Source organism: Grampus griseus (assembly GCF_964374135.1).
Source record: "Grampus griseus genome assembly, chromosome: 11".
NCBI classification, from domain to species: Eukaryota; Metazoa; Chordata; class Mammalia; order Artiodactyla; family Delphinidae; genus Grampus; species Grampus griseus.
In genome coordinates, this window is record NC_139005.1 from 55880821 (window position 1) to 55907877 (window position 27057).

General features: G+C 43.1%; 1 protein-coding gene across 12 annotated transcripts in view; it reads right to left on the reverse strand.

The window, feature by feature from the left end:
* The window catches only part of BEST3 (bestrophin 3), a 65413-nt gene that overhangs the window by 12760 nt on the left and 25596 nt on the right, over window positions 1-27057 (reverse strand). For 8 of the 12 annotated variants that reach the window (XM_082666624.1, XM_082666619.1, XM_082666615.1 and 5 more), the window contains one exon: window positions 2076-10644. The exons of 1 other annotated variant lie outside the window; for it this stretch is intronic. In XM_082666624.1, coding sequence (XP_082522750.1) covers window positions 9714-10644 — 931 coding nt within the window. In that variant the 3' untranslated portion in view covers window positions 2076-9713. 3 more of the 12 variants (XM_082666618.1, XM_082666616.1, XM_082666626.1) reach the window with 3 other exon arrangements.

Consider the following 27057-nt stretch of genomic DNA (forward strand, 5'->3'; position numbering starts at 1 on the left):
GGATACACGTGTACACCTCACATGTGCGCAGAGAAGAAGGAATTGGCAGTCTTGCACTGTATCCATACACTTGTTTCAGGCTTTGACTAGTGGCAAAATACAATCCTAGATTGTAGACAAGAGTTTAAGCTTGTTTCAGTGAAGGCAGGGATCATGCAGGCAGGTTTGATTGCAGGGAAGGTGTTTACAGAGAAATAGACTCTGGGGTTGGGCTATTCTTTAGGGAAACAATGTATTTGCCTCATAGTTTATGTACAGACCTGATTTTGCATCCTTCCTCTGCCCATTAACAGCTCTGTGACACGAGTACACTATTTCACTTCCCTGGACCTCAGTTACCTTATCTGTAAAACGAGCATAGAGACACCTCACAGTTTGTTAAGAGAACTAGATATGATAATGTACGTACAGCATTTAAACCGTAGCATTTGGCGCATAATAGGTGTTCAATAAAAGCTGGCTCCCAATGTTACCCACTAGTCTCTGAAGGCTGTCAGTGGGGCTGCTCGAGTGGTTATGGCAATTGACTGCTCAACTACATACAGAAATTTCTGTCCTCCCCTAGTTCATTGTTTTTTGGATGCAGAATAGGGTAGTAGAATCAGCAATGCACCTTAGAGACCTGGGTTGAAATCCCAGATTGAAATTTTAACTGTTGTGAAACCCTTGGCAAGTTATTTAACTTCTCTATTTCTTCCTACACAATGGGTAGTAGTACCTTGTGAGGGTTGATTGAAATGATGTATGTGAAACACGAGGTGCACCCCAAGTACCCAACAGGTGTTAATTCTCCTCTCGCTCGCCCCACTCCCCTTTTTGTTTCTTTCTGCCACTTGGGTCCATTCTCTTAATATTCATCGTGAACGTCTCTTCCTTCCTCCCTGTGTATAGAATCTTCAGAAATGTTATTGGAACCAGCCTTTGAGAGGGACCTTAAATCACTTAGTCCAACCACTCATTTCAGAGCTGAACAGGATGAAGTCCCAAGGTCTGAGTAACTTGACTGAGTCCACACAGCTAAGGTTGTGGTCGCATTTGACTGAGATTTTCAGTTTTCCTAACTTTAGATCCAGGTCTAATTTGGTTTATTCATTCATTCATTTTTTTCTTTATTTCAGGCATTCATTCAGCTAAGGTTTTTTTTGTTTTGTTTTGTTTTGTTTGAGTCATTTCAGACACTGTTGTAAGCACGGGGATACACTGGTTGAATAAGACAGTGAATGGAGCTTACATCCCAGTGGGCAGGGCATGGCTGCCTCCTAGGACAGGTCAGCATACGCCCCGTTTCCACTCTGCCTACGAGACTGACCTCTCACAGCTAAACCCGAACCTTCTTCCTTGGTATATAGCCTCTGAACGGGGACCAGGGGAGGCAAACTTATGTCGAAGGCAGGTGAATGTGTCATTTAGGAACTGGCCTGTGTTCTCACATTCTTTCATGATGAAAGTAATCAGAATCCACTTTTACTGGCAAAAAATATGACTGATCCTTTGTTCGAAGGTGTTTTCTAATCTTGAAAAGTGCTTTTCCCTTTGGAGTTTGTAGGGTCCCCTGACCATGTGTATGAATAACAAGCTTATCATTAGTGTCAAGGATGCTGCCCATTTTGGAAAGCTTTGCTTCTTGAGGAATAATGAGAAGGTGAGATTAGTTCTTTTCTGAAACCATCTGCAACTGTCTCAAGCATGGCAGCTGATTCCTAAGGACAGGGCCTGGGTAGCAGTAAATACCTGACATCCACCATCTTTGAGCACAGCCTGGTACAGGAGAGTAAAGACAGACTGTGGGAAAGTCCCAAAGGCCCAGGGCAGTCTCAGCCAGTGAGACAAGTGACGCTGGCCTCCTAGCATAGCACCTCCTCCTCTCCGATCCCGGGCCCTAAATATAGTTTGGTCGTGGACTCCACCACTGTGGATTCGATCCTGCCTCCTTCTGAGTGTGGAAGGGTTCCAGACTATCCCTGTGACACCATCACCTTTTCTTCTTTAACAAGAGCACCTTATGTATCAAGCTTTACTCTTGCAGTTTAATCTCAGCCTGATCAAAGAGATGGCTTATTTTTAGTGGGCTTTTGTGCAGAGGTGTGTCGGAAGAGTTTACACACTCCAGGCACCAAAGGGGAAAAATCACCAGTTGAAAGATAACAAGAGGGGGATGCATTTAGGAGAAAACTTTATTTAGTGGGGAGGAGCATGAGTTTTATGAGGTTAAGGGTCGGCTTTCTTTTTTCCCATTCATACCACGCTATCTTTCAGTTCTCTCCATTGCTATTTTGTTTCAAACCAGTGCCTCTGATTTACAGGAAATATGTAGAACTTATTAGATGTGATTGTTTAGTAGGGAGTATTGGGGGGAAATTGGCTCACTCTATGGAGAAAAATAAACCAGATCCCTACCTAACATTATAAAGATAACAGAGGGCTTCCCTGGTGGCATAGTGGTTGAGAGTCCGCCTGTCGATGCAGGGGACACAAGTTCATGCCCCGGGCCGGGCACATCCCACATGCCGCGGAGCGGCTGGGCCCGTGAGCCATGGCCGTGGAGCCTGCGTGTCTGGAGCCTGTGCTCCGCAACAGGAGAGGCCACAGCAGTGAGAGGCCCGCGTACCGCAAAAAAAAAAAGAGATAACAGAAAAAAGGGTGGGAGAATATTGTGACATGATGTGGAGAAAGATTTCAAACAACTTTCAAAAACGTAAAACAAAAAAAAGGATGAACTTGATTATATCAAAGTTAAGGATTTCACAGCAAACGATACCATGGACGCTTTTAACAGACACACAAAAAACTGGAAAAGACTATTGCAACGTCCAAAATTAACAAGGGTCTGCTGTCGTTCTGGAATATAAAAGGGACTCCCAAAAACAAACAAGAAAGATATAGAATCCCCGTTAGATAAAAGGGCAAGGAATTTGAAAAGTCAGTTTTCAGAAGAGGAGTCCCCAAAGAATGAACAAGTATATGAAGAGATACTTGATGTCATTAATAAATCAAATAACTGTCATGCAGTAACCAGTAATGTATAATTGGCAGGTAAATGTCAGTTAAACAGCAAGTAGGTGCCACTTTACACTTGTTAGACTGGAAAAATTAGAAAGCTAGGTGATGCCAGGCATGTGGTGGGGAAGGGGCAGTGGAGATACGATGTGCAGTTGGTGGGGGGCTGCCACTCGGTGCCGTTATTCTGGAGCGCCATCTGGCAATAGCGGTGAGGTTAAATATATTCCCACCCTGTGACCCAGTGACTCTGCTCATGGGTTTACACCCCAAAGAAACTCCTACGGGGCCATAAAGGAATGCCTCTGAGGTGCTTACTGTGGAGGGTGGGGGGTGGAGGCAACCTGGGGAGTGGATAAGTCAGCTCCCAGACATCTTAGAATGTGCAGGACTTAGAAGCAATGGATGAGACGTACACAGGGAACTTGGGAGGATCTTAAAACATGGTATGGAGTGAAAAACAAACCAACAAAGAAACAGATGAAGCCTACAGTATAAACATTTACAGAAGTTAAGAACCCTTGCACATAAAACAGTAACACACCTTTTGTAAGACTGCAAATAAAGGGCTTTACATTAAACAAACTAAAATGGTTGGGAGGGGGAACAAGATTGGGGATGAAAGGAAGCAAACAGACATACAAACAAGCAAACCAGCTGAACTTCAGAGGGCATTTTGATATTTACCTAGACCTGCAGAAGAGAGTGACAGATGGGTGAGGAGGGTGAGACGGATGGATCGCCCACCCACCCAGTTTTAGCTGAAACTGTAGTTGCTAATGTTTCATGAATGATTATGAATAAAAGTCCAACTGGTGACATCATCCAGAACTGCACTAGTCCTCTGATGTTAGCCTCCTGGAAGTGCTGGAGAATGCATGAGGTGGAGGAATCCGTGAGTTTGCTTGGCCCATGGGGAGCACGTATACTGATCCTACCCATTTTAACTATTTTCTACTGAAAAATAAAGTACCAGATTATCCGTCTAGAAGATACGGTTTATTTCTTTGGTCCTAAGTAAGACATATATAAAGGCCAAAGCTGGATCAGGTGTCTATCCATGGTCTAGCAGTTTATTGGCACAAACCCTTGCATAATATTTGGCAAAATCTATTGTCGTCACCCTTTATATAAGCTACATTCTCAGAAAATTATAGTCATGCTAGCAATGGTGTTTAATTCACCTTACTGGTAAGAGCCATCCAAGGAATTCTCTAAGGGTGAAACTCAGGGTTTCCATCCAGTTTTTCGGGATTTAACATATCAGATCCTTTAGCATCGAGGGAGGAATGGTGATTAGTTCATAGCTTGTACACAGAATAAGAATTTCACCAGTTGCTGGGTTCATCTGTTCTCTTTTAGTTCTATTTCTTTCTCTGGATTATCTCTCTTCATTAATCTCCTTGGTGGTTGTCTCATTTACACCTTCCTGTTGACCTAAGTCAGATTTCCCAATCTCATTATTTTTGGGCTCCACAGTTGTTGTGCCTGTCTGTCCTGTGCATTGCAGGATGTTTAGCAACATCCCTGGCCTCTTTCCACTAGATGCCAGTAACGCTCCCCAGTGTGACAACCCAGAATGTCTCCAGACATTGCCAAATGTTTCCTGGGTACAAAAGTGCCTCAGGTTAATAACCATTAACTAGACAAAGAACTTGGAACACATCAGCACTTCTGTACAAAAGGTATTTTAGAAATGTTCTTATCCTCTTTCAGGAGACAAGATACAGCATTCCTTTTGCTGCTTCTGTTATGTAAATATCTAAAACTAGAAGTTCAGAAAAGATGGTTCCAGGGAACCATCTGGCCAAATCTACTTGTGGTGAAAGGAAGAGTTGGGCCCATTTTCTGAACTAATTCAGAAACAAAACACAAAAACTGACTCTCCACACAGAGTTAACAGGGTACTTAGGGCAAATGTGTTTTTTGTGCCTCTGTTTTCCAGGGTAATTGCTTCCGTTTTCTTTTTGCCACATCTAGGGTTCTCTAAGATTTGCAATAGGAGAACAATTCTGGTATTCTTGAATTGGTTCCTTTGACTCAATAGCCACTGCCATAAATACTGTCTTAAAAATTAGGGTTCACAGAACTAAGAAACACAGAAAGCATGTGAGGGGACTTCCCTGGTGACACAGCGGTTAAGAATCCACCTGCCAATGCAGGGGACATGGGTTCGAACTCTGGTCCGGGAAGATCCCACATGCCGCGGAGCAACTAAGCCCGTGCACCACAACTACTGAGCCTGTGCTCTAGAGCCTGTGAGCCACAACTACTGAGCCCACGAGCCACAACTACTGAGCCCGTGTGCCACAAATACTGAAACCTGGGCTCCTAGAGCCTGTGCTCCGCAACAAGAGAAGCCACCACATGAGAAGTCCACACACTGCAACGAAGAGTAACCCCCGCTTGCTGCAACTAGAGAAAGCCCGCGCGCAGCAACGAAGACACAACACAGCCAAAAATAAAGAAATAAATAAATTTATGAAAAAAGGAAAGAAAGCATGTGAAAGGATTGAGGATCTACCTGAGAGTATTCCATAAGACAAAATGAGGAAGATCCTTGCTTATTCCTATTGATACCACAGCACTTCAGAAAATGACTGATGTTGATCATATAGATGATGATTGTGAAGAGGAAAAGGAATTAGATTCTAAACTGGCTCCTGCTTAGGAATTTTTTACAGTTGTAGTTATTATTCCCCCTTAACTGATATAGGACCAGGTTTAGGGAGATTAGATGCCATAAGAGGGTCCTCCAACTGCAAACCAGAGGTGCTAAATCCTCTAGAATTATAGTGGAAAGAACAAAGGCAATTGATTTTTTTTCTAGTTCCATATTTTGATTGAGGAGATTGATACGTAAAATGGGTAAGGAGCAGAATTTATCACCATGATGATGAGGCCGGCTTTTGTGGGGAGTGAAGGTTTGAGAAAAATGCTGGAGAAAAGGAAGATGTGGTAGACATTGGGAAGCATATGAAACAAAACAAAAATAGAAGCCCAAAGAGAAATGGCAAGCTTTCTGAATGAAAGAGCTCAGCAGCCTGGAGAACAGGGGATCCCGATAAGCAAATTACTCAAGTGGAAAGGGAGAAAAGAATGCCTTTTCTCTGCAGTTCGTGGTGAATCCACGGGGGCATCAATTCCCAGTCGGGCCAGTCACCCACACAGTGCTGCCTGGGGCTCCCCGCCTTTTCACATAAACTCCCTCAGCTCCTCATGCGGCCAGTGAGGTGGGGCAGAGAAGAGCCCATTTCACAGATAAGGATAGGAGAGATAGAGGAGGGGGCCTTGTTCAAGTTCACAAAGCCACTCAGAGGGAAGTCACACACCGGGTTTCTCATCCTCATTCCATCACACCACATGGCTGCCTGGGCTCAGCAGACTTTATGATAAGAAGGTCTTAGAACAATGAATGAGGATTGAATCAATTTCTCTGGAGAAGGAGGAAGCTAGAGGGGAAACACTAAATAAGAGGGGTGTATAGTTAAGTGAGTCTTTTCTTTAAACTAATGGTAAATTATATATTTCTCCATTCTATTGAAAATATGTTTTCCAAAGCTTAGCTGAACTGGGCTGCAATGGATGCCTGGAGCTGTGGAGGCGATGCCCCAAGAAATAGACGGTACCGTTAAAGAGGGGAGAGAGTAACCTTTGTTCTGGAGGGGCAGTCATCCCTAAATTCTTGGATGACAGAGAAAAAGCTCCTGGGCTTTTATCTTTGCTGACCTGGGGATCCTGGCATCAGGGCAGAGTCATCATCTCTGGAGAAAAGAGAGAGAATGCAGTAAGTAGGGCTTGGCCTCATTGCACCTCTGGCTTGTGGATTATGTTTAATGCAGAGCAGAGATGAGCCTGTTCTTGGAATGGATGAGCCCAAACGACTAAGCCGCTGGACGTTGTGACCATTCATCCACCGGGTGGAAGTTTCCAGAACTCAGGAGAAGATGGGCTAGGCAGGCAATACAATCAGTCACAGGAGAAGAAATCATTTTGTTTTTGCAACTTCAGTCTGCATTGGGTAAAAACTCATGTAAGAGTGAAGAGAGAATTTCTTCATCTGATCTGGGCAACTGCTGGCTTGAATTTATAGCTGAATTCCACCACCTGGGCTCATTGAATGAGCCATTATTCAGTTTTCAGTGCAAGGAGGAAATAGAGGCCACCTCAAATTTTGATGAAATATTGAGGAAATTAAATAATTCTTTGGACAAAGATGCATAAGGGATGGAGGGAAGCAGAGATAAATGAACTCTCCTGGTCCTCCACAAAATGTATGATTCTATTTGTGTATAATATATCACTTTGGATTTAGGAACACAAATTGATTATATTTCAAAAGCAGCTAAGTAGAAACTTATTTGAATTTGAGCAATAGATAAAGCCAAAGAGAAGAGAATAGAAGATTTAAGTTGAAACATCCAAGAAAATAGCGTTAGGAGGCTGGGAGAAGGTTAGGGTTCCTGCGTTTTAGCAGCGTTGCATTGGGGCCTGATTGCATAGTCCATATATAATGCTCCAGGAACATGGGTGCCTTTTCCAGGTGCTAGCACTATTGACCAACACAGAGAACCATCAACGTAGAGCATTTCTTCCAACATTATTACCTTTTAGTCCTTTGAGAAAAATTAGTTCAAGAAAATGTCATTGCTGTCATGTAGCTGGGATGGCCCAGTTGGATGCAATGTCTTGTAAAAATGTGCTAATGTTATAGCACATGATAACATTGCATAATGAGAAGAGCTGGGGAAGGAAGGAGAGGGTTCTGCTAACTTTCATCTGTCAGAAAAATGAAGAGGACCATGGCTAGGCTTCAAGTTGGAGCACTGCCCTCCTGTACACATGCATATAAGGTCCAGGTGGACTTAAGCAGGGAGGACCCAGAAAGGCCTCCAAGGCTGGAGAGACTTAGGCCTGGCTCCCGTGGGGCATCCTCCGGAATTCTGGGCAAATTGCTGGTAGATTCAGGGCCCTACAGAGAGCACAGCATTGTCGAAGTGCACTGGACAAGAGTGTGGGCTCTCGAGTCAGATAAACCTGGGCTTGAACCCAAGCCCTGCCACTTCCTAGCTATGTGATTTTAGTCAAATTACTTCTCTAAAGCCTCTGTTTTCTTCATCTTTAAAATGGAGATAGTGACTTCCCCGGTGGTCCAGTGGTTAAGACTCTGCGCTTCCACTGCAGGGGGGTGTGGGTTTGATCCCAGTCGGGGAACTAAGATCCCACCTGCCGCGCGGCCAAAAAGAAAAATAATAATAATAAAGAAAGCATTGGTCTGCTAAGGTATATTATTTGGATAAAAGAATAACAACTAACATTGAGAAATGAAAGACTCTTTTAAAAAATAATAAAGTAAAATAGAGATAATAGTGTATCAATTCATAGGATTCCTGCGAGGATTGGTGGGATTATCTGTTTTTACGCGCTATTGTGAACACTCAGTAAGTGGTAGCAATTAGGGCTAGTTTGTTTTTGAGCTCGTAGTCAAGCTTCATCATATGACAGAAATAGTGAGAGCAGCACTCATTAGCATGGCCTTCCAGTTAAAGTTGGGAGCTGCCAACAAACAGCCACCCAGGAACTCCTTGGAGGAAGTTAGTCAATGTCCCATCCCCATCATACAGTCCTGGACCCCCTTAACCTCCCAGCTCCAATACCCTACTTCATCCCAAACAACCTGGCAGACACAGTAACTGGTCCCATGTCATGACACGATGGGGATTTTTCTTTAAGAGTCTGAGTGAAACAGTTTGAAACCTTGTTATTTGGTTCCATAGCATTTGGTTATGCAGGTCTCATGCCCTCGTGGCTTCTCCGGTGTTCAAGACCTAAGAGTGGAGGCAGAGAGAGACGGTCACGGCTGAGAGGGCATGGGGGACACAGCAGGTCCCATGCCCCTTCCCTCGAGGCTGGGAGGAGCCCGGCTGCATTTACTGACACTTTGATCGCTCTGTAGGAGGCTTTGCCAATGCCTCGTGCTTTTAAAACTGTGGCAAGAAGTAAGCCACAGAGTTGGCAGGAGAAAATGTTACAGCCTGAAAGGTGGGATGGATGAGAATCACCGGAGAAGGAGCAAGACTAGGGGGACGAGAAGAACAATAGGATGAGGGAATAAAGGGGGAAGAGAGAAAAATGAAGTCCGGGAGGTCGGAGGTCGGAAAGGAAATTGAAGGGAGATGGAGCTTCCTGATGCTGATGAGGCTTAAGAATTAGGAAAGATAAGAGTTATAGAAAGTGGGGTGAGATGGTTAGAAAGCCTCAAACAAGGAATCAGCGTTAGGAAGGGGCTTTTGAGGCATCGTATGATCCATCTGCCTGTCTTTATAACTGAAGCAAAGAAGAAAGGGAAAAAAAAAAAAGGGAAGAGAGAATCCTTTGTTTCTCTATTGGCAAAACTGGGGGATTGGACCATGATCTATAAAGCCCTTTGCAAAGCTAACAATCTATGAATTTATAAGGCGTATATATTTATATATTTAAGGTTCCTTATTTGGTTAAGATACCTCACTGTGGTCTGCGTAACTTCCATGAAAGTCACTTTGTAGTGGGTGGCGTGAATGTGTTTGATTTTCTCAGGTCTCAAAAAGTCAGGATCATAATGCCCTTCAAAGTTTTAAGTAGCTTATACGGTATGATCATTTAAAAAAAAAAATTGACCAGCCCCCAGGTATGTTCTGGAACTAATACTTGAACTTTTGGGAAAGTAAGAATCTAGGCTAGAGCCAGGTCCTAGAACTTTCTGGCCTTCCTTTGGGTGACTCCTCCGTTTGCTCGTGGTTAAACTCTATGATATCCGTTTCCTTGGTGTCCAGGTTTTCCATTAAATACAGCACATCAGGAGAGACTCGAGAACCAGCCACAATGTTGATTCCACCGGTCTCTGAGGATGTTTCTGTGTCAAGTAAAGGAACTGGCTCAGGGCTCACGGGATCCAGACTTAGGCCTGCCAGGGAGGTGCGGCTGGACTCCACCAACCTCGGGAGGCTCCACCTTTCTGGGGACTTGTCACTCTCATGAGGGTCCTCCTCAGAGGCAAACTGGAGGAGGTTTCTCTCAGCTTTGGCTGGAACAGTCTGGAAACTGGGGTCCCTAGAAGGTGCCCCTTTCTCTGAGGGGAATGGGACTGACCCCACAGGGTCCTCCTGCTGCCCAGTCCTGCTCGGCTGAACCCCAGTGAAGTCAGAGCTCTGGATAGAGGCAGTGGAGTCGTGGTGGTCGTCCTCTGCCCTGGACACTGCCGCTTCGGCTGCTGTGACCAGTACCTCAGGGACCCGCGGCGGTTTGGTGGGGTAGCCCCTCACACTGGACGGTGGAGTCAGGCTGGCCTGTCGGAGGGTGGGCAGCTCTCCCAGGCTGGCGTGCAGCTTGGGGCTCCCCTCTGGGGTGCAGGGGTGCTTCCAGGTGGCTGAGGCATGGTGGGGACTTCTCGAGGGCACGTGCAGCAGGTCCCTGGCTGGGCTGAGGTCGCCCGGGGGTAAGAACGTGGAGCTGTCGCTGGCCTGTCTCCTGTAGCTTCTCCTCCTGGGGCTGGAGGTGCGTTCGTGGGTGCTCAGGAACCTCTTGACTCTTCCAATCATGGAGCGGCGATGGCCATGCTTCTCGTAATCCCACAGCCAGTCCTCGCCAGGCAGGTCGGACCCCGACAGGCTGAAACACACAAGGACAAAATGCAGGCAGAGCAGCTTCAGGGGCCTAACTTTGTGTTGGGGCCAGAGGCTCAAAGGTAAGGACTGAGTTCGGTATTTTCACATTACAGATTTTGAAAGGGAAGAGGGAGGGGGACTTTAACTGGAGATAATCTAGCAGAGGTTCTCAAACTTTTGGGTCACTGGACCCTTTTAAACTTCTAAAAAATTACTGAGTACCCTGGCGAGATTTGTTTATGTGGTTATAGCTATTGCTAGTTACTGTGTGAGAAATGATGACTGAGGAATATGAAAAAGCACAAGAATGTGCAAGCACTCATTCCATTAACTAAGTGATGACATCACTACCTAGCCTCTGGAAAATTCTACCGTACCCTCACAAAAGGACAAGAGTGAAAAAGGCAGATAAGTTTCATGTTATTATGAAAATAGTTTTGACCTTAAGGACTTGGGTCTTGGGGTCTTGGTTCTTGGGGATTTCCAGAGGTCCCCAGCCCATATTTTGAGAATCACTGATCTAGAGACTTAGATGTTAAAAAAAAAAAAAAGATATAGTATGTGTTCTTTCTCCCTTGTTACAGGTGAACTAAAGTCATGTTTTCCCAGGACCCATATAACCCCCCAAAACAATGGATCACAGCTAAATTCAAGACAGTCCAAACAACAGCTAACATTTGCTGACTATGCACCTTCCATGTATTAATTCATTCAATTATCACAGTAATCGTGTATGTTAGTATCATTATTATTCACATTCTGCAGGTGAGGAAACTGAGGCCCTGAGAGATTCATTAAGGCTATGTAGCTAGTGAGGGCTAAACCCAGAAGTCTGATTCCAGAGCCTTTGTTCTTAATCTCTTCTATATAAAGTCTGCTACGTAGATGTCAAGAGATGAGGTAGAGCCCGGGAGCAAAATAATGTGTAAAATACAGTCCTTGCCCAGAGGTCATTTGCTGACATTCCTGGTCCATGCTTTGCACTTCTGTACTTGTGGGAAAGAGTACATCCATGAAGGTGATGTGGACTCGCAATGCACTTGGGCTCCGCTGGTGACTAAGTCTGATGGATTTGTTGTTGCTAAGAATATCCTGCTGAATTTTTAACATTTGAGACATAAAACAAATAATCCTCCCATTTTTAATCTTCTCCTTCAAGGCTGAAATAAAAGGATAACTGAGAAAACAGTAAGGGATATTGGTTAGTAAGGCAGGCTCCTGCCTCAGATTCTGTGGTTATTTGTCTCACATCCCTGTGGATATACAGTCTTAACGAAGTTCCAAGAGAAAATGCTTAAAGCCCTGCCCGTGATCAGGCCAGCCTAGTCCAGTGTTCGCACTGACATCCATGGTGACAAGATGCTTTAACCAGGTGCATTTTATGGGACATAAAGGGAAAACTTGGAACAGCGTAATATTGGTGTAACCTGAAAGGGCAAAGTGAGCAGCCAAAGAAAACGTTGTTCCTCCATGTGTATGAATAAAAGATGGATGATTGAGATGATTAACTGGCTAAATGTCCTGGGATAGCATTCGATTACAACCTTGTGCTGTTATTCTAAAGCCTCGGCAGTGCCCTTGGCTACCAGATAGCCTTCTGGCCCACCTTCCACTGTTCACGGCTCGGATTCTGTTACATTGACTTGAGAAACGCAGACTCATGCTTCAGCAGCCTTGGTGGCGCTGCTTGGTGCATTTCATTAGGTCAGATCTCCAGTCACACTTCAGGAACCCATTTCTTTACGGAGGACACCAGAGCAGTTGGTCACTAAGATTGCTGTGCCGGATGTGCTCTGGGAATCCGAGGTGGAGCTGGCAGTGTCTCTTTATAGGACAGGCTTCTGTCCTCCATTTGGGATCTTCACTTTTTATTTGGGATTTGCCTTCCTTAATTACTCTTTAAGCCACACAACCTTGTAAGAATGACAAAATCTTCTAGGAAAAAAATGTTTGTATTATGGTTACTTCAAAACTTCGTGAACCCTAAGGAAAAAACTTTCTAACTATGCACTGATGTAGTGGATATGTACACTCAACTGAGGCAAAGGATTAAGGCCTTGGGTCACACACTGGAGAAAAACAAACCAGTTGCAGAGAGCAAACAGGCCAGTGCTCTTGCTGATGTTCTACTGATTCACCCACCGACGTCGGGCAGGACTGCCCATGAGGTCCTATTGCACCTTCCTGCCTCTGAGACTGTGGTGTGGACGCATGAGATTTATCCACATAGCCAGCTAAATGCATTGAGCATCTGCCATGAACACATTTGTTGCATTAAGTTCTGTATAACATAGTTTAGAAGGAGGAAGAAGGCGTATATAAATAGCTAAATTGGGGGCAAAGTAAGTTGTTGAGCTGGTCTTTGACACTGCAAAGGAAACAGATAAGCAGAGAAGGGACAGAATATTGCAGGTGGAAGAAGTGACTTGAGAAAATTAGCAGGGAACTTCAGGTGTTTGTGAGGAATGGGAAATACTTGGATTAGTGTACAGAATAGTGAGTGTCAGGCATAAAACTGGTAGCCTTGGACTGCGTCATGAAGAGTCTTATATACCAGGTAGAGGGATTAGGGCCTTCCCCCAGAGGCAGTGGGCAGCTGTGGGTTGTCTTTGCGAGCGGAGGGCATAACTAGAATTGTGTCATTTGGTAGTCGTGTCCAAGTGGGAAAAGCTACATGGAAAGCAACACTGTTGAATGTTCTCATCCAGAAATGCTTTGGATAAGAAACATGACTTGGGAACTTTCTTTCTTTCTTTTTTTTCAATAAATAAATAAATAAACATTTTTAAAGGGTTATTAAGAAATAAGGCAAATAAAATGAATATTGATAGGAATGAAGCAAAGAGGAAAATGAGAGGAGAAAAGGACTTCCCTGGCGGTCCCGTGGCCAAGACTCCACTGTTCCACTGCAGGGGGCATGGGCTCAATCCTTGGTCGGGATCCCGCATCCCACATCCCACATGACGTGTGGCACGGCAAAAAAACAAAACAAAACAAAAATCAGGGGGCTAGCAACCTGGGAGAAGGCGGACGTGAGTCCCAGAACCAGCTCTGGAGATTCTGCTTGGCCATGAAAGTTTTTAAAGGGGAAAAAGGGGAGGTAATCTTAATGACTTGGGAACTTTCCACACCATTAGTCAGAAAGACCCATTAGTGGGTCTTTGGAAGAACACTTTGTGGTCTGTGATCTGGGGGGGCAGTTTTCTGAATCTCATGCTGGAGTGATGAAGAAAGTCCTCCAGCTCTTCACGCTATCAAAGTGCAGAAGTGAAACTCCCCAGCGTGACAGACCTAATGACCTTTCTTCCAAATGTTTCTGTGATGGAGGTTTCATTGCCAACACACAAGACCCATCTCCTTTCTCTGGTTCCTAATATTACAGCAGAAACTGAGGTTTGAGGACAAAATGGTTTAAGGCTGAAAACATGCAGAATAGAATACATTAAAGATTATTTTTTTCCCAGTTGAAAGGATGTATCTTTTAGGTCCTTTGAGACTTTCTGCTCCTCCTTATTTGATTTTTATTTTATTTTATTATATTTTAAAGGGAACTTTATTATTTTTATTTATTTATTTTTGGCTGCATTGGGTCTTCATTGCTGCATGTGGGCTTCTCTAGTTGCAGCAAGCAGGGGCCACTCTTCGTTGTGGTGCGCGGGCTTCTCATTGCAGTGGCTTCTCTTGTTGTGGAGCACGGGCTCTAGGCGCGCGGGCTTTAGTAGTTGTGGCACGAGGGCTCAGTAGTTGTGGTGCACGGGCTTAGTTGCTCTGTGGCATGTGGGATCTTCCCGGGCCAGGGATTGAACCCGTGTCCTCTGCATTGGCAGGTGGGTTCTTAACCACTGTGCCACCAGGGAAGCCCCTTATTTGATTTTTAAAGACCTTTAGTATAGGATTAGTACAATCCTGAGGCCCAAATATAACACCACTTAAAATGCCCCAAAACAATTATAGCAGAAACATTGTATGATAGAATGTAATAACCCTCATTATATTGCTATATTTTAGAGAAGATCAGCTGAAAAACCTAGGTCTGATGTTCTGGAATTCACTCAGACTGAGATAGGCAGGTAATTAGAGACCGGAGGATGTGCATGGAAAGTGCCATGCAGCCATTAGTGTCCAGCAGGTGGAATTTGAGAATTGCCTCTGTGGTGAGGAGAATGATTTATTTCGGGGGCTTGCAGAGCCAGGTTTACTGCTGCCTAGGCTGACCCCAGCTGTATGACCTTCGGAGAGTCACTTAGCCTCCCTGTGGCTTAGCATCATACTTGAGTACAACAATACTTACTTTACCTGCTTTGCAAGGGTGTTTGGAAGTTCAAAAGGAATAATATACATGGAAACGCTTTGAAAAGTAGACGATATAAAAAGGACTCTGTCAATGACTGGCACCCTTTCAGAGATGGTTTCCAAATCATCATCGACTACGCATGGTTAGAGGAAATAATAGTGTCTGTCCAAAAGTCACTCCCTTTTCTCCTTCAAGCGTGTCCTTTAAAAATGCTGCTACATCTCGAAGCTGCCACCTAACAATTAACATGTTGGAAGGGATGACAACAACAGTTGTTTATTGATGAGACTAGGGTACTGAGTAGGTGGAGGGGAAATATAGGATGGGAGGAAGCTGGGTTTTTTGAGAGAAAGAAGATAAGACCAGTCAGGTGGTGGCACAATATACATCATCAATGCAGAAAAAGTGAGAATGAGAAAGGTTGTGGCACGTATTGGGCTATTTGTGAAAGGGAGGAGAAGTGTACGTGGCCGGAGAGAGAATAGATTATGTTAAGCTCGGCGGGCTAGTTGGTTCTAGTTGAGTCTGGAAGGAGGCAGAGCATGCATTATTTCTACAGGTCAAATCGATGTCAGGATTGGGATGTGTTCTGATTTCAATCTCAAGTGTTAAAAAAAGACCCCCAATTTTCAAGATGCCTATTGAGCACCTACAAACGGTCAACCCCTCAGTCTCCCTTGCCAATGACTAATGTCTGAGGGCTCCAGCAGCTGTGATTTAATTAAGGCCTCTTGAAAAGATGCTTGGATGCTCAGGGGTGCAGAAGAATACTTGTCACCTCCTGTTACCATAACAAAGAGGCAGGACACAGGACTGTGGAAGATGGCTGTAATGTATTTTTTTCAAAGCAAGCTTTTTGCAAAGGAAACCCCTTCTCATTAGTGTGATCAAGTAACTATAGAGCTTCAAAGACTGAAGAATAAAACTAGATGATCCTTGTCTTTCCTTCTCTGTGGCCACTTTTAAAGTGGAATTTTGACAATTTAAATTCCAATGATAGGTCATTTTAACAGAACTGAAATGAGGAATTTAGGAAAATGATCCTTAATACGATGAATTCTACTTCTCACATCAGATTTATTGTTTTCAAATTGCTTGTGTACTCAAAGTCAGGCCGCTGCCTTGGAGGAAGCCAGTAATTGCCTGAAAATCCGTCGGGGCAGAGGCACATGTGCAGGAACCTTTATTCATGGACAAAGCAAAATGTACTCTTCAAACCCATTAGAGGCACACACTGTAATTGTTAACCTTCTGCACTACAGAATCACCGTCAAAGCTGTAGCCAGGGATTTATAAAATGAGTAAATAACCCTCATGCTAAGCTGGGAGGGGCGGGCTGAGTGTTGTGAGAAAACTCCAGTGGACAGAACGTTGTATCCACCCAGCAACACTCCCCCCCGAGCCCCTTCCCCCAGCGCCCTGCCCCACTGGCTAGGAAAGAGTTTCAAGCTGTGGAGCATCAGTGGAGGTTGTTGAGGCCAGAGAGCTGGACACCACCTACCCGCTGCCTCTCTGTTGCCTCTCTGATAGTTTGGACCAAGGATTATGGCAAATCTGGTTAAAGAACAAGCATATCTAGCCTCACATTACCATTAGTCTCACCTGGCCTCCATTGGCTGTCACAAAAAGAAATTGTGGCCCAAAGTTAAAGTCCCCACCTTTCCGTACTCTTGTATCCTATGAGAGTTTTGTTAGAAAAGGAAAGTAAGCCATCTATACCTCTCATACCACTTAGAAGGTGAAAACTAAGCACCAGTGGTGACCCCATGCCGGTAAATGAAAGAATCCCTGAGCAAGTTCTAAAATTATGAACTTAATGCACATTCATCTCCTTGGGAGTTTCCATCTCTCCTTTCCCTTCTGGTACATTAAGTGAAAATCAATGTTCCAAGAATACGTTTTTGTAGAAGTTAGTGATTCACAATTTGAGATATTTTTGGCTGTTTATGGCACAAGCATGCAATAGTGTGTGTGTGTGTGTGTGTGTATATATATATATATAATCAGACTATGTTTTTTCTTGTAAAGTTAAAATATTTGAATATAGTTGGCTAAGAAGGGATTACTGAATAAAACATCCATCTAGAAATATATTTAACCACACTTTAATAAAGTCTTTGCTTGCTTCAAAATGTATTTTGATATATTTGAAGTATTATATCACTAAGAATACTTCTGACTCTACTGTAAAATCCTAAATGCTTTGTGCACATTAAATACATATACGTTTCACTGCAAAAAAAGTACTGTATTATTTCTACATATTCTTAGGACCTTGGGAATGAAGATAGATACGTAAAAGTCATTATTTCTGGGTATGTGGTTGTAGTTTCACAGAACCAAATAAATCTTAACTTCCTCAACTCCTAACCAGGAGGAACTCTTACAAAAATTTGAATATTACTCCTCTTTGTTAAGTGGATCCTTAATTCACATACCCATTCCTTAAGATCACTACCAACGTGAGGAAATTTTGACATATTTGAACCATGGCAGAAAGGCCAATAATACAACAGTGTTTTATGAACTGGACTGCAGTCAGCAGTTTAGGTTGCCAGGCTGAGAGCCTGCCTTTAGATTAGCAGGGCAGAGTGAGCACAGTCCCACGAAGACACCCCTCACGACACACTCAAGTGATCTATTTCATAAGCAGCTGCAGACTCTCTCCTCCAGAATTTCGAATCCTTTAGCTGTTATGGATGGATATTTCGTTAGGGTTTTTCCTATGCCTTTAAGGAATTATTGCTGTTTGGATTTCCAAGACAGGATTTAAAGGGAGTTATGAGACTTCAGGTCTTTAATTTCCATGTGTTCCATTCCTCGGAGCCTTAAAAATCTGTGCTAATGGATAATTCCAAGTATTTAAAAAATAATAAGAATTTTGGAGAGAACTCATGATATTATAATGTGAAGACAAGCATTCTACCTCAAGCTAGCTGTGGTAGGCTGGGCCGGGACCTCATTTAAAAAAAAATTTATTTTCAGCAATGTTGGCTTGCATTTGAGCATTCTAGGTTTGTTTTGGTTAAGTGAGGTTTATCAAGCATAAGTGTCCACTGTTTCCCAAAGAAGACCTTTTTCATTTTAGGGCTTGTGCATGTTTTCCTGATAGGCAACTTCTGGACAACCCTTCTTCTGGCTGCTTATGAGTGTTTTCTTAATCTTGGTTACTAGTGTCTCCATGGTTAAGCTAATGAAAAGATTCCTTAATTAAAATAGCAGATCAGAAAGCATTCTATATTATGACAAAGAACAAACTAAAGAGCTTCAACTGAAATTATCTCAGGTGTGGTAATGGGAACAGAGTTCAAATAGGAAAGATTCCTTTTCATTGTTCAGTTAATTCATAGGATGGTTTATTAAATGGAGATTAGTAGTTTATTACAATAATTAACATGGTTTATTAAATGCTTAAGACGAGTATATCTATGAAAGCATTTCTATTCTGGGTGCTCAGTTCAGATTTTCAACTGGCCTTTTTTCATTCAAAGTGGTCATTCTGAAACTGATTTTGTCTAATTGAGTGCTTTTTATTTATTTATTTTGGCCACACCATGTGGCACGTGGGATCTTAGTTCCCCCATCAGGGATTGAACCCATGCCAGCTGAAGTGGAAGGACGAAGTCCTAACCACTGGACCGCCAGGGAATTCCCTGAAGTTGATTTTTAACATGCCACATACAAAGATTGGGAGATGGAACTTCAGCATTGGTTTGGTGTTAGAAATGATAAAATGCTGTTTTAAAACAGAAACTTTTGGTCTTAGATTCAACAGAGAAAGATGGGCTTTGTTAGTTATAACTTCCTTCGGATTAAGACATGATGATGCTTGGGTGTGGTGAGAACATTGGTTCCGATTCACTAGCTGAACAGGCACCATCTCCCCATCGCCCTTTACAACATCCATCTTCAGCTCCCTCCCTCCAGCTCAGGCTCTGAGGCCTCCTCTCTCCCTGCCACCCCCGCCCCATGTCTTCTTTAGGCCCTTCTCTGTCAATTCCTCTGGCTCCTGTGTCTTCCCTCTCCTCCAGGAAGCTCCTTTCACTCTGCCTGTCCTTTTTTGTTCCTTTCTCAGAGCAACAAGAGTTATCAATTTATTTCTTCATTACATCTTGCTTCATCTTATAAAGGATTTGAGGTAGCTTATACAAATAAACACAATGCAATAATATATAAAATTAGGCTAAGATGATAGAGCTAGAATAAGGAACACTAACAAGATGAGACCAAAAGAAACATGCCAAAAAATCTCACAGACTGACTAAAGGTGGTCTACAACTTGGGTTTTCAGCTTTCAGCAGCCAAAATGAAAAGACCCTCCTCAATTATAAAATTCACAGTCTGTAAGAGAAATAGTGTAAGAGTTACCCAGAAGAGGCAAAACTTTCTTTTTTCCCACAGATGTCTGAGATAAATTTTCCCCCGTAGGACCTCTGATAAAAGGGATGCTAAGTCATACAGTGGACAGAACTACAGTAAATACCACAGGGAGTCTTAATGGGTCTGTCCAGACAAGACCGGGGCATAACGGTAAAGTGAAATTCAGTAGAGATGGTTAAAGTAATTCCAAGGATTGGTGGTAGGGTGGGGAGGGCAGGTTCCTCTTTCCCTCTAAACATGCTTAAGGTGTTCCCATCCTAAAATGTTATAAAACAAATAAAAAATATGACATTACCCTCGACTATGTCTCATTGGATACTGTCTGGTCTATCTCTTCCCCCCAGTCCAGACTTCTCAAAAAAATAGTACATGGATAATTAATGAGTTAAGGAATTATTGTGACTTTTTGGTCTTTTTTTTTTTTTAAGGCATGAAAATGGTATTGTGCTTATATTTGCTTCACAATGGTTCAGTGGTGGGTACTGTAAAGGTGGGTGGGAAGATAGGTGACACCAGGTTGGCCATGACTTGATAGTTGAAAGTGGGTGATGGCTACGTGAGGTTCATTATAGTTTGTCCTCTACTTCTGTATATGTTTGAATTTTTCCATTATAAAATTATTTTGAAAACAGTTTTCGTTGGCAATCTTGATCTCCTTGCCTCCCAATTTAGCTTCTGCTCAGCACTCTCACTTAAGTCTCCAATGACCTTAAAATGCAAACTCCTATGGTGTTTTACAGACTTTATGTTGAAACTTCCACCCTCGGTCTCTATGACAGGGCATTCTCTGGGTTATTCTCCTGCACCTGTAGTGATCATTCCTGCTCTCTCTCAAGGACTCCTTTTCCTCTGAGCACCCTTTAAGTGACAGTGTTCTACCCTTTGTATTTTGTCCTACTCACTTGACACAGTTCCTGGGTGCTCCCACCCACTCTTTTTTTTGCGGTACGCGGGCCTCTCACTGTCGTGGCCTCTCCCGTTGCGGAGCACAGGCTCCAGACGCGCAGGCTCAGCGGCCATGGCTCACGGGCCCAGCCGCTCCGCGGCATGTGGGATCCTCCCGGACCGGGGCACGAACCCATGTCCCCTGCATCGGCAGGCGGACTCTCAACCACTGCGCCACCAGGGAAGCCCGCACCCACTCTTCAGGTTGTAACACACCCATGTACTGATAGCAGTCAAATGCATCCCCCTGCCTAGACTTTGTCTCTGTGCACCCTGCCCGCTGGCCACCTCCATGTGAATTGCCCACAGATGGCTCAAAGGCAACCCACGCAAAAGGAAGCTCATCATCTTTCCCTTTCAGCAGCTCCTCCTTGCTACTCCCTATCATCCTTGGTTCATTACCAACCACCCCGTCATACTTCACTCCTTCTCCTTTCTCGAATCTGTCCCTTCTGCCATCTCCACTGTCCGCATCCCTGGAAGCGCCACCCTAGTCTGGCCCTTATCCTCTCCCGTCTAAACTATACTAAGGGCCTGCTCACTGGCTCTCTGGCTCTGGTCTTATCCCCAGGCATCCATCTTTTAGCCAGCTGCTAGGACAACCTGCCTAAAACACAAATGTGACCATGTCATTTAATAGCTTTGGAAAAAGGCTGAAACTCTTTACTCAGGCTATAAAGTCCCCCATAATCCCCCCTTACCTCCTCCTCCAGATTCATTTCTTGGCTTTTCTGCTTGCATATCAAATTGTTACTCTAATAGAAGCACAGAGTAGAAAGACAGTTGCCAGGGGCTAGGAGGTTGGGGGAAATAGGGAGAAAATAGGTAAAAAGGTACAAACTTTCAGCTATAAAATGAATAGGGTTTGAGAAACTAATTAAAACATGGTGATTGTAGTTGATAACACTATTGCATAATTGGAATTTGCTAAAAGAGAACTTAAATGTTCTCACCAAAAAAAAAAAAAAAAGATAAATATGTAAGGTGATGGATGTGTTAATTAACTAGATGGGGGAATCCTTTCACAATGTATACATATATCAAATCACCACAATGTGTACTTTAATTATCTTATAATTTTATATGTCAACTATACCTCAAAAAAGCTGAAAATTTTAAAAATTGTCACTTTGAATACACTATCATTCCTTTCTGTCTTTGCTCATATGGCCTGGAATGTACCTTCTGCTGAATCCCCTCACTCTTGTGTGCTAGCTCTAAATTCATTCTTTTTTTTTGCGGTACGCGGGCCTCTCACTGCTGTGGCCTCTCCCGTCGCGGAGCACAGGCTCCGGACATTCAGGCTCAGCGGCCATGGCTCACAGGCCCAGCCGCTCCGCGGCATGCAGTATCTTCCTGGACCGGGGCACAAACCCGTGTCCCCTGCATCGACAGGTGGACTCTCAACCACTGCGCCACCAGGGAAGCCCCTAAATTCATTCTTAAAGATGCACATTAGACTCCCCAACTCTAAGGGCCTTCTTTGATTCACCAGACCCTGTGAAGTGTACCTTCACTGTGTTCCCGTAAGACTCTCAGCGTTTCTCTATTGCTGCATTTACCACATTGTATTGTGACTTGTCTCCTCATTATGTCTGTGAGCTTAAAAGGCGTGTTTTTTTGTTTGTTTGTTTTTGCCTGTCTGTAGCATCTGGCATAGAACCTACCATATACTAGGCCCTAAAAGAAAATATTGCCTGAATAAATGAATGAGTACGTTCCACATGTGAAGATACAAGGAAAAACGTGATAATTTAAATTTGCACTTGAGATAAAAATGAGAGGGGGGAATTACTTTATTTCAGTAATGTATATTTGGTAAATGTATAGAAAATAGGGCAATATTTTGGCCATGTTCCTGAATATAGAGAACAAAAGAATTGTCTCCAAGGAATTCCCTTTTTATATGGAAATGAGTAGTGTGCTGAATGTGAAAGAATGTAGGAGGCAGCGTAATTTCTCAGGTTGCCCTTGGATAGTACTTTTGCTCAGTTATTGAAGGGCATTGCCTCGGTTTTGGAATTTCTGGGTCATGGGAATTGTGATTACAAACCTGAAACATTGATATGAAAAGATGAGGCAAATCTGATTTCTGAATTAAATATGCTGGGAACATATGTTCTAAATAGAATAAGAAAATAAAAAAACTCATCCAGGAAAGGATTTTTCATGTGCATCAAGCAGCAAACACTGAAATGTTTGCATCCATACCATGTTGACACCTAGTGTTCATCCTAATGCAAAGAACTCATTGGCTCAGTCATCGTCAACCACCTGTGCTACAGTAATCCTTACTTCTACCTTCCCTTTTCCCTGAGCCTCTTTCAGATTGTTTACTTGGTATTGATGTCGTATTTGAGTGAACAATTCAATGCTTAGGGAATTAGCTTTTAAGATTTTAGAGGACATCTATTGTTTCTGCCAGCCCAGAAAACCATTCACCCTTCTCCTGGTAATAGCACCGTCATATTTCTTAAGGTATCATTTACTCCGTATGGCTGGTTGGGGCTGACCACACTCCTTGGTCCAAAGATGGATGCACGAACCAACCTTAGCTAATCAAAATATTGTGTCTTCCTGTTGATAGTTATTAGTTCAGGAATGGGCATGTTAGCCAAGCCCAGCCAATCATAATAAATCCAGTACTTTAGTTTTAAGAGTTAGAAAGGAGGTGTGCTCTTTCCATAGGATTTGCTGAGAAGATAGGTTGGACATCTGGAGCTGCTGGCTGCCATCTTGCCTTTCTGCTGTCAGGAGGGGAGAGCCTCCTGAAACCTGAGCCAGTGGAGAGAAAAGTAGAACTGAGGGACAGGGAGGGCAATGCGGGTCTTGGTGACATATCTGAGCCTCTGGATCCAGTCACACCCAAAGCTAGACTACTTTCTGAATGTGACCCAAGAAACCCCTTGTTGCTTAAGTTAGTTTGAGTTGGTTTTCTGTCATAGGCAACCAGAAACATCTTGTCTAATAGCACAATCATTGAAAGAATCGACACTGATGGATCAGAGGGCATTCCTGTGAATGCTGGCTTCCAAAAGCCTGAATTCCTGCAGTGACCTTTCCTGGACTGTGAGGCTCCCCTTTAGGGTCCTCATTCATGCAGAAAATCAAGATCAAGTGAGCTTTTGCCTAGTTGTTTCTTTGATCAATTGGTTCTAGCAGAGTCCAGTTAAACGTCTCAGAAAAGCCTCCCCTAATAGACCCTGGCCTTTGCCTGTGCCTGGTCCATCCTGCTAGTAAATAGGCCATCTTAACTACAGGATTCTCTCTGACAACTGGTAACTTTTTGCTCCATTCTTTTTTTTTTTTTTAAAGTAGGTGATGAGTCTTTATTTATTTTTAAAAATCATAGACCTGTTTATTTTCACTAACATTTTGTGACTCTAGAACTAGAACATTTACTTCTTTTTTTAAAATTTATTTATTTTGGCTGAGTTGGGTCTTCATTGCAGTGCGCGGGCTTTTCATTGCAGTGGCTTCTCTTGTTGCAGAGTACGGGCTCTAGGCGTGCAGGCTTCAGTAGTTGTGGCACGCAGGCTCAGGAGTTGTGGCTCGCGGGCTCTAGAGCTCAGGCTCAGTAGTTGTGGCACACGGGCTTAGTTGCTCCGCGACATGTGGGATCTTTCCGGACCAGGGCTAGAACCCGTGTCCCCTACATTAGCAGGAGGATTCTTAACCACTGTGCCACCAGGAAAGTCCCTTCTTTCTTTTTAAATAATTTTTATTTTTTAGGCCGTGCCGTGCGCATGTGGGATCCTGGTTCCCTGACCGGGGATCAAACCCGTGCCCCCTGCATTGGAAACGTGGAGTCTCAACCACTGGCCCACCCGGAAAGTCCCTTTTGCTCCATTCTTAAACACCCTACCTCCTGGTTTCCTCTCAAGCATTTTATTTTCTTTCCCAAATTTCCAAGGTTAGTTTAATATGAAAAATAGCTTAGATTTGTTTAATCTTTCTGTGCCTCAGTTTGACATCCACAAATAAGAAATCTGTACTAGTTGATAATAATGCTCTACATTTATATCTAGAGTGTTTTTATGCTTACCATCTAGTTTAATCTTCCCAGTAATCATTTGGGTTATATATTTTCTCCAAGGTCTTGTAAATTCCTAATGCATGTTTCTGTATTTAGAAATAGGAGAAATATGTATTTTAATTCTTTCTAAAGAACATGGACACTTGCAAAGGAATGTAAAATTATGATTAGGATGAATATGTAGATCAAGATAAAAATCTTGAGGACCAAAATAAATTATCATTTTAACCATCATGCAAAAACAATTCAATGGACATTAGAAATGGAGAACAAGTGGTACTTGCAGTCCAAATAGAGTCATTACGATGATTCCCCGGCCCTATCAATGGTGCTGGTCTCTTTTCTTTTACAAGGCAAATCTTCAGATACTTTGCATTAATTAATGATGGGAGTGGAGGGGAAGTTTAAAGCTTACTCAGTGATCTAAAAACAAACTCACAGAAAAACCTCTCCTATTAATTTTCAAAATTGAGAGGGTTGCCAGATATCCATGAAACTGCCACTGCAGAATATATTGGGTTGGTCAAAAAGTTCCTTTGGTTTTTAAGTAAAAATAAAAGACACATTTTTCATTTTCACCAAGATCTTTATTGGACAACGTATTCACCCTTTTATTCCGCTACCTTCTGCCATTTTTCACGTAACTTCATAATTCCATCTTCCCCAAACTTTTTATCTTTTTGAGCATAGAACTGTTCCAGGTGCCTTTTACAGTCTTCCAGGGTATTGAAATTTTTTCCATTAAGAGAATTTTGTAAAGACCGAACTAAATGGAAATCCGAAGGTGCAATGTCTGGTGAATACGGTGGATGAATCAGAACTTCCCAGCCAAGCTGTGACAGTTTTTGCCTGGTCATCAAAGAAACATGCGGTCTTGCATTATCCTGATGGAAGATTATGCGTTTTCTGTTGACTAATTCCTGATGCTTTTTGTCGAGTGCCACTTTCAGTTGGTCTAATTGGGAGCAGTACTTGTTGGAATTAATCATTTGGTTTTCCGGAAGGAGCTCATAATAGAGGGCTCCCTCCCAATCCCACTATATACACAGCGTCACCTTCTTGGGATGAAGACCGGCCTTTGGTGTGGTTGTTGGTGGTTCATTTCACCTGCCCCACGATGTCTTCTGTTCCACATTATTGTACAGTATCCATTTTTCATCGCCCGTCACAATTTGTTTTAAAAATGGAACATTTTCGTTACATTTAAGTAGAGAATCACACACGGAAATACGGTCAAGAGGTTTTTTTCGCTTAACTTATGTGGGACCCAAACATCAAAGCGATTAACAACCAAGCTGGTGCAAATGATTTTCAACACTTGATTTGGATAATTTGAGTATGTGGGCTATCTCCCGCGTGGTATAACATCGATTCCTCTCAGTTAGTGTCTCGATTTGATTGCTATCAACTTCAACTGGTTTACCCGACTGTGGAGCATCGTCCAGCGAGAAATCTCCAGCACGAAACTTCGCAAACCACTTTTGACACGTTTGATCAGTCACAGCACCTTCTCCATACACTGCACAAATCTTTTTTTGCGTTTCAGTTACGTTTTTGCCTTTCTTGAAATAATAAAGCATAATATGCCGAAAATGCTGCTTTTTTCCTTCCATCTTCAATATTAAAATGGCTATACAAAATTTCACCAATTTCGGTAAGTATTTTTTAAATGCACACTGATATGACAGCTGTCACAATACAACCTAACAAAATTGTTTTGAATGAGGACTAAAGACAACTAAGCGCTACTAGAGCCATCTTACGGAAAAAACCGAACGAATGTTTTTGCCAACCCAATATTACAAAAGGCTGAGAACGTTTTTGCCAACCCAATATTACAAAAGGCTGAGAAGTGCACAGCAGGAAATTACTGTTTATGGAAACTGAGCAGTCTGCTGGGGTAGGGATGAGTACCTTGGTCTGGAGGAGGTCCTGGACAGGAGGGCCCAGGCTTAGCAGGCATCTAGAAGCCGAAGTAAGGAGTAGGCAACCTTCACCAAGCTGTGCTTTGAGGGCAGCAAGGTGAGCGTCCCGGCTCCTGCATCATCTCATTATTTGCCACAATTCCTGAGATTCCACTTTCAGTCATCTTTTTCTTTGGGTCTTGAAGAGGTTTCAGCCTCAGAGGTTATTTTGGAGGAGCACCCCAAACCATTATTTTTGAGGATTTGGAGACATTGAGCTAAAAGTAAAGCCTTATAGGGATAGGATTGAAGCTAGATATTCTCATACTAGTATTAAAAACAAGACAACAGGCCCAAAGTAGAGTCACTTATGCTAAGCCCCATGTCACCAAACGGAGACATCGTTTCGGTTCTTCCAGAAGTGGAATCTTAAACCAATCAATCAGGATTTGCCTGATCAGCACTGCTTAGGTAGTCTGCCTTCTAGACCCCTGCCATCTCCTATAGGAAAGTGACCTTGTAATAACCAACCCACTTTTTTGCCTGGTGTAACAGCCTTTTTCCTGCCCATTTCTGCCTAGACAAGTCTTTCGCTTGTATGGCCCCTTGAAGCTCCTTTCTGTTTGCTAGATTGGATGCTGCCCAATTCATGAATTGTTGAATAAAGCAGTAAGATCTTTAAAATTTACTCAGTTGAATTTTGATTTTTAACAGTAGAGAAAGAGGAGGGCTGAACTGTATTGGGGGAAGAGAAAGAAGGTCACAGGTGGCAACTTTAGACACGATCTCACTTCACAAATCTGCTTAGAACTGACCTCAGGGAAGAACGAACCATAGTTTTGCCAAAAAGTTATAAGA